Source organism: Grammomys surdaster, unplaced genomic scaffold, assembly GCF_004785775.1.
Source record: "Grammomys surdaster isolate TR1022 unplaced genomic scaffold, NIH_TR_1.0 958, whole genome shotgun sequence".
Classification (NCBI taxonomy): domain Eukaryota; kingdom Metazoa; phylum Chordata; class Mammalia; order Rodentia; family Muridae; genus Grammomys; species Grammomys surdaster.
The window spans coordinates 8,442,484-8,450,954 of NW_021605377.1; the positions used below are offsets into that span (position 1 = coordinate 8,442,484).

At 38.2% G+C, this 8,471-nt stretch overlaps 1 protein-coding gene across 1 annotated transcript; it reads left to right on the forward strand.

Moving 5' to 3' along the window:
* Positions 1-1,593: 1,593 nt before the first annotated feature.
* Positions 1,594-5,967, forward strand: Kera (keratocan). Its single transcript, XM_028783000.1, has 2 exons — positions 1,594-2,482; positions 5,801-5,967. The coding sequence occupies exons 1-2, from the start codon at positions 1,594-1,596 to the stop codon at positions 5,965-5,967; spliced, it is 1,056 nt and encodes a 351-aa protein (XP_028638833.1).
* The last annotated feature ends 2,504 nt before the right edge of the window (positions 5,968-8,471 follow it).

Below are 8,471 nucleotides of genomic sequence, written 5' to 3' on the forward strand. Positions count from 1 at the left end.
CTGATTGGAGATTTAATAGCATAAAGTCAAAACATTTTTTTTCTTTCTTTTATCCCACATCAACTTATTTTAGGTAACCTAAGACCAGCCACAGGACTCAACGGTGTATTCCTGGAAAGCAAGGTAAACTATTTTGTACATTTTACAACTTTTGGTTTGGAATTTAGAGTTCTGATTCAAAAGATCCAAGGTTACAATTTCAATAGTTAATATAAAAAATGCATGACTTTACTTTGAAAAAAATTAACTTGTCTTTGTTGGAAGCAGTCCAGAGAAGCATTCTGCACTCACAGGAAGTATGACAGCTTGCAGAAGCAGAACTGAACTTTAATGGGGGGAAGGAAAGACCAACATTAATGAGTGATTTTATCTTCATGCCCCTAGCAATCAGTGAAATGTATTTGTGCTTATTATTAGTTGATGTAGCTAAATGAACATTGAAGAGACTGAAACTTTTATATATGTATGTGTAACATATATATCATAAGAGTGTGTTTAAAATATTTACTGTATATATTATTTTTCTCTGACAGTAGTTCTTTGTGACTATTATATCTGGTGCTATTCAATGGGGAAAGCGTCTATCTTGTAAAAGTATCCTACACAAGAATGTATTAAACTAATCTTTGTTACTATCTATATCCAACATATAAATATAGGGAAATTTCTGATCTATGTTCTAAATATTTTTATTCTTTCTTATTCTGATTAATTATACAATATTTGAATAAACATATACCAAGATTACTTAAGTGATATGTTAGCTTTATATAAAATTTCTGCCACATATAGGCATGAGCATATATGTGCATTTGTACAAAATGGAAATTGTCAATATGAAGGAGATTTTAAGAATTAAATAGGAGATAACAGTTATGTGAGAGAATTCATAATTCCACTGCTTGGCTGCACATCTCAATTATGATACTGTACTTACAGTTATACAACTCTTTCCCAAAAGAAAAACTTACCTGAAAAGTTCAGAACCAGAGATGAGTCACACACTTTTCTTCAGATCCTAGACCCTTCCTTCACAACCAGAGATGAGTCACACACTTTTCTTCAGATCCTAGACCCTTCCTTCACTATAACTTTCTAAGTTGTCCTTTGATCTCTACATTTCTTTCGCCCAAGGGCCAAAGAACCTGGAAAATATCCTCCAGATGTTGGCTCATTTAAGGGTAAAAATAAAAGCACATGTAGATGCCCATCTCTGAGGAATAGCACAGAATTGCCACTTCGTTTATTAGATCACATTTTGTTCTTTTATATTCACTACTGGCTTCGGTGAAGTTTCTTGAATTAATAACGTGAAATGGAAAAGCACTTAAAGTTGCTGAACTTTGCTTTCCATTTCTCAGCTTTCGCTATGACTCAGTTCAACCCAGATTGCTCAGTGGCTGTGAACTTCTTTCAATGTCTGTAAAGTGCTTTTCCTATGGTGTATGCTCAATAAACGTGACTTTGTTGCTATGCATGGATAAGAAATTGATACTCTAATGATGAAACAATGAATATCGATTTGATGCATGCCAGTGTTTAAAGTTTAGTGGACTATCAGTCACGTGTTTTGCTTACTCCACAGGCGCTGCAATGGCAACCCCAAACTGTTTGCTACTCTGGGTGTTACTCATAGCAGATACTGTGTGGACACAGAGTGTGAGACAGGCCTACGAAGTACAGGACCCAGAGGATTGGGATGTCCAGGATGACTTCTATTGTCCCAGAGAATGCTTCTGTCCACCTAGTTTCCCTACTGCCTTATACTGTGAGAATAGAGGTCTCACAAAAATCCCTCCTATTCCTTCAAGGATCTGGTACCTCTACCTGGAAAACAACCAGATTGAATCAATACCAGAGAAGCCATTTGAGAATGCCACCCAGCTGAGATGGATCAATTTAAACAAGAACAAAATAACCAACTACGGGATTGAGAAGGGGGCCCTAAGCCAGCTAAAGAAGCTCCTTTTCCTGTTTCTAGAAGATAATGAGCTAGAGGAGGTACCTTCTCCATTGCCAAGAAGTTTGGAACAATTACAATTAGCTAGAAACAAAGTATCCAGGATCCCTCAGGGGACCTTCAGTAATCTGGAAAACCTGACCCTCCTTGACCTACAGCATAACAAACTGTTAGACAATGCCTTTCAAAGAGACACCTTCAAGGGGCTTAAGAATCTCATGCAGCTAAATATGGCCAAGAATGCCCTAAGGAACATGCCCCCAAGATTACCAGCCAACACCATGCAACTCTTTCTGGACAACAATTCCATCGAAGGAATACCAGAAAATTATTTCAATGTGATTCCTAAAGTGGCCTTCCTGCGGCTCAACCACAATAAACTGTCTGATGCAGGTCTCCCGTCGAGGGGTTTTGATGTCTCATCTATTCTAGATCTTCAACTGTCTCACAATCAGCTCACAAACTTCCCTCGAATCAATGCTAATCTGCAGCACCTCCACCTCGATCACAACAAAATTAAAAGTAAGTAGCAGTAAAGAGGTGCCCGTGACCAAAATGTCCACCATTCTGTCTAGTCTCTGCCCCTTGTAGGAACAGCAGCTGGTGTTGTCCCCTACCAACAACTAACAGGCTGATCTAACTGACCAATTATTTTCAGTTTTCATTACACAACTTTCTTGATATAGTTTTTTAAAAAATCAAGATGCCCAAATCTTCAAGATGGGGGTTGAGAACTGGGCATTAGTAATCTACACAAGGCTTGTTTGTAGGGGAGATAATAAACAGAACTATTTTTTTTTCCCTGTGGGATTCTGATATTTCTCCCTCTATGGATAGATATCGCTTATGTCTCAGTATGTCCTCCAGGATGGCCATGAATACAAGAGGTTTGTGCCGACATGCCTGGCAATTTGTAGGGGGAAAGTGGGTTGAAGAAAGTACCTAAGGCACCAACAAGTTCAAGAGCAATATGTAGAATAGGATTTAAGGGATTGCAGAAGAGTTGATGCTTGCATTTCCATAATTATCACCACCAATCTAATATCCCCAGCTAAAGTGTACATTATGGTACCCACCTCCGAGTTTTTGAGTAACAAGCTCTTGGGTAGGACCAGAGATTCTCATTCTCACCAGCTTCCCAGGTGCTGGTCTTGATGCTCTGGGAATCACACATAGAGAACTGTTATCATTGCTCAAAGCTGTACTCACTTGGAATGGAACCCAGTGCCTTGAGAGCTGTCAATCAGTGAGACTTAGTGATATATCCTCAATGAAGAAAATGCTACTCCTTCTTGAAAAGAGCTTCAGATATGGAGTACAGAGTGGATTATGTTGAAGTCTATTGAAGCAAAGATGTTATTGAGATATGAAGTGGTTGCACAAAGTTCATTCTTGGAAACATTTGAGATGAACTTGACCTGTTCATAGTTATGGCAGGCTGTCCCTGGTGGTGGAACTGAGTGGTTTCTATGTTCCATGCATAGGGTTACTAGGACACAGCATAGAATTCTTCTTAAGTCTCAGCAGAAGCCTTTTGGGAGGGCAATTCCTTCTGGAAAGCTTTTTAAAATGCAGTCTTGAAACAGGAATTGATGAAAATGGCTTATAGAAAGTAAATCAGGCAAATGCCATAGAGTTATGCTTTCTAGTTCTTGTTCATTAAAGTTTCACTAAGCATATGATCATATAAGCATGCCATTATAGGATTGGACCCCCTTTCCCCTGGGAACGGCTTTGATTTTTGTTTACCTTATTGATGCCATGTACTTGAGCCTGAAATCCTGGAACTAAATAGCATGCTAACCACGGCAGTTATTTTCCTCCCTGTGGTGAGAAAATGTACTGCTTGATACTCCAGGTAGAAGGAAAACTTGTTAGATGAGCATGCTTAACAGAGTCAAACATCATAATACCAAAGGAGGATCTGGAGTTTTTGAGTTTTCCCTGGAGAGGTCTATGCTTCTGCAGGTGCACTATATCTTCAATAGAGGCCCGCCGACCACTAGAATAGAAAGTTGACTTCAAGTGACTCTACAGAGATATTTGCAGGTGAGTCGTACATGCTGGGAACTTGAGGCCCAGTGTTCAGGAGTGAGGTAGCAGCACTGAAAGAAACATGGAGAAGTAAAGCACTGTATTCTCCACTGAAATTTTGCAGAGCATTTTCAAAGGCTGTGTTCCTACAGTCCCTATTTTAATAATTCTTATACATTAGCATAGTTTGCAGTCAAGTGATTTTGAGAAAGGTTGTAGTGATTCCCCCAACCTGGGTATTTATAACCAGCAGCTCTGAAGGGACGGGGGGACTAAGAATTCAGACCTGTAATAGTACTCTTGCTTCTTCTCCATGGTTAGAGGAACACAGAACCTTCCAAGAGCCTGTGTGACACTGTCGGGATGTTCAAAGAGGAAACTGAAGGTCAAGTGGGTGACAGTAGCTGTTTAAAGAGTTACAGAGTAAATTCAGGGCCAAGAGCAGAGGCTTTAGCTTCTTACTTTAACCAAAAATAAAGTTATAACCCCCCATTTAACAAATGAATCCTAGTTTTATTTGTCAAAGAAATAAATGCAGAGTAAGGATCCATTTTCTTTTCCTTTTTCATTTTCTTTCTTTCTTTCTTTCTTTCTTTCTTTCTTTCTTTCTTTCTTTCCTTCTTTCATTCCTTCCTTCCTCCCTCCATTCCTCCCTCTTTCCCTCCATCTGTCCTTCCCATAATCCATCCCCCCCCCCTCCCGCCCTCCCTCCCTCCCTCCTTTCCTTCATTTCCTTCCTTCCATCCTTACTTTCTTTTTATGTTAACCATTTTTTTCTTCAGTTTACATCCCAATCCCTGTTCCTGATCCTGATCCTCACCCCCGACAGTCCCTCCTCTCATCCTCCCTTCGCTTCTTCTCTGAGAGAGAATAGCCACCCTACCCCACCCCAGAAAACTGTTTCTCCCCTTTTGCTGGCACATCAAGTCTCTGTAGGGCCAAGCACTTCTCCAACTGAGACTAGACAAAATGGGTTAGGGGAACCGTTTACACAGACAGACAACAACTTTAGAGATAGTCCTGCTCTAGTTGTTTGGGACCCACATGGAGACCAAGCTGCACATCTTAGAATAACTGGACTGTAACTTTATGGATCACATTGTTTTATAATAATTGTTAATGTACATACATTTTCTTGCCACATAGTCTAATTGTTAGAAAATATGTTTTCGAGAAACAAAACTTTTATATGAAGAACCCATTGAGTTTTCCAGTGAGCTTTTCTTCTGTGATTTTTGGGAAAAACCAGGTTTTCTTCAGAACATGATAAGCGACCTGAAATTTTATGCAAAATATGTATATGCTTCAAATAATTCGCTTGTCCTCATTCTCTGAGAAAAATCCTAACATATGGAAAATGATTAAATTCAGAACTCTTGTTTCTCATATTCAAATTATTTGTATAATGGGAATTATTTGTATTATTTGTATTATTTGCTCTAATGGGGAAAGGGACAAGGGACTGATGTTTTAGATCATCTTCTCCAATATTCTCTGAGTTTTGTAGTTCAGAGGGTTGGCATAAAGACATTCCAGTCTGGAGAAGACTCTGAATATGTAAAGTTCCATACTAAAATGCAGCAGAGCATAGCACGAGGGGACGGCAGCTGTTACCACACACCCTTTCAGGATTCCTTCAGGAAACAGAGAAGCATAATAACCTATACGACAATGGTTTGTATCTCTACAGATTTCATTACATGGCGTCACCTACCCCCTTAGGACCACTGTAGTATACTGTTGGCCTAGATCTCTAGACTCTCTGGTGTTTCAATTTAATCATTCATATCATCTATGCCTCCATAGATGTGAACATGTCGGTAATATGTCCCACCACACTGCGTGCAGAACAGGATGCCTTCCTTCACGGACCTCAACTGAGCTACCTGCGTCTGGATGGGAATGAGATCAAGCCACCAATCCCAATTGACTTAGTGGCATGCTTCAAGCTTCTTCAGGCTTTCATAATATAAAACAGAACCCAAACTGGTTTAAGAGTGGATGTGTGTGGTATGAGATTTGATTCTCACTTCTAGGTTTAGGTCAGAAACCACACTTGTCATTGTTCTTATCCACTGTTTTCATATGTGCAGATTGTTGTTTCTGTTAAAGGATGCTCTGGTCAGTGATGTACAGGGACCACTTGGATTTCTTTCCTCTGATTAACAAAACAGACACGGAGTTGAAGAAGCTCCTCAACTCAAAGCTATTTTTGTCTCCTTGCAGCTACTAATATCCAATTACTTTATTGTTACACATTCAAAACAATTTACTCGTAAATGACCAAATTTATGTGTGCTGGTAGTGTATACTTCCTATGAGCACAACAATGAGGCAGTAGGAGGAAGACTCTGAAAAATCTGAATAAATGAAACATTCCTCTTGTAATAATTATAATGAACCCGTTAGTCAAAGGCTTCATAAGAAGAGAGATCTAGTTATTAGGATGAAACAATAAAGCAGGAAAGGTTCAAGTCCGTTAGAGCTAAATGATAATGCAGTAGAAATTGGTCTTTCACTCTCTATCTCCAGTACCTGAATCCCTAAATTTTGTAGTTATTATAACACAGTTTGCAAACTATTTGGCTCTTATTTTGATTATAATTTGGGGGCTTTTTCTAAATAAAAAGATTGAATGTTTTCTAACAAAACTGAAGTGTGATGTTTGCTTCAAGGACACTATTCACAACTTTCCTTTAGGAGCATGTTATAATAAGAGAGTGTTATAGTTTCAATTATTTTGCTACCAGGAATACAAACAAATATGTTCTTCTATCTTCCTTTGCTTCCAGTAAGCATACAAAAGTTATATTCTAAGTAAATGATGTAATACACCTGCTTGCGGTCAGTTTTTAAAAACTTAGTACTTCGTTAGTCAGTAAGGCATACTGTAATGTTGCAATGTGGTCCTATGAATTTTTCATATACTATGATAAACATACAATAAGAAAGTTCTATTCATGGATTTCTATATGTTTTCCAAATGATTTTCCTAACAACCCAATATATTTCAACAGAAAAAAAGACCATATACAGTTGTGACACACGAAATGATTTCTAAACTCCAGAATCCTTCAGAAGCTTATCATCTTTGTAGCATGAATTCTCATGAAGAAAACACGATGTGGAGTATTATACATCTATTCTCACACTCAGTTTAGAATTAGAAGCCAAATAAAATATTCTTAAGCCAGGAAATCAAATTAATTGGCATAAAATTTAAAAGTTATTTTAAGGCACGTACAATATAAAAATTATGTCATATAGAATTATGTCCTAAAGCATAGGTTATTAGATATTACCAGAACTGGAAAAACCATAGACAGAGAAAATATAATACCTATAAATATTTGACATATCATGATTTGAAAATATATTTTAGGAAATTCAAAAGGAAAAAAATCATCCAGATAGGGGACATTTATAAGGAATGATATTCTATGTCAAGGCAGGGTCTCTAATAGGACCATCTCCTATTACCCACAGATTGGCTTTCTGCAGTTTCTGTGACTAGTGTTCACAACAGTCTGAAAGTAATAAAAGGAGTGTTCCAAAATTAAAGATTTCATAAGTTTTAAGTTACACATCTTTTTGAGAATGACAATGAGTGCTCTTACTGCCCTGCTGCACCCCAGTCAGGAAAAAAAAAACATCCCTTTCTGTAGTGTTCCCATGCTGTAAACCCGACCCAGGCTTTAGTCACTCAGTAGCCATCTGACTTAAGTGAGCTGTATCACAATATCATGATGTCTGTGGTCAAATACTCTATGCATGAGACACAAGGCTGGCTTGCACCCTTCACTTCACTTCATTTTATGCTGTAGGCATTGCATCATGTCCAGTCATTGTCATAGAAAAGCAATATCAAATAACTTATTACCATAGACTGCTATTATTATTCTCCCTCTTCATTAGTCACTACTGTGAACCTCATTCTTGGGTTAACTTATAAATTCAACTCAGTCCCAGGTATGCATGTGACGAGAGAACACAGCATACTTACTGTTTAGTACTGTCAATGGTTTCAGCTACCCTCTGTGGATCTTCAAATACATCTTACACAGATAATAAGTGAACACTTATATATTCAGAGTTGCCCAATAATTTATCTTGAGGCAGTTAGTACTGATTAAATGGAGACAGGATAATGAAACAAGGGAAAAGATATAAAAGCATTCCCAATCTGCAGACATTTTGTGAAATGTTCCTGCCAGATATTTGAAACTTCCTCTTTTCTTTCCTTTCTTCCTTCTTCCTCCCTCCTTTTCACGATCATTCCCCATCTCTTTTCTTCATTCTCAGTCTCTCCGTTTACTCCCATTCCTCCCTTTCTGGCTCCGATCCAGTATTATCTTCTTGTGTTTGTTTCAAACACTTACTGTGTAGTGTGTGTGCATGTGTGAGTGTGTGTGTGCATGTGTGCATGTATGTGTAGATACTCATGTGTTAGGCTGCATTACATAGGTAAGATCAAGTT

Excerpts from the sequence above, each read along its gene's own strand:
- Kera (XM_028783000.1), top strand. The coding sequence starts at position 1,594 with ATGGCAACCCCAAACTGTTTGCTACTCTGGGTGTTACTCATAGCAGAT. Across the intron at positions 2,483-5,800 it reads CGATCACAACAAAATTAAAA|ATGTGAACATGTCGGTAATA; the intron begins GTAAGTAGCAGT and ends ATGCCTCCATAG.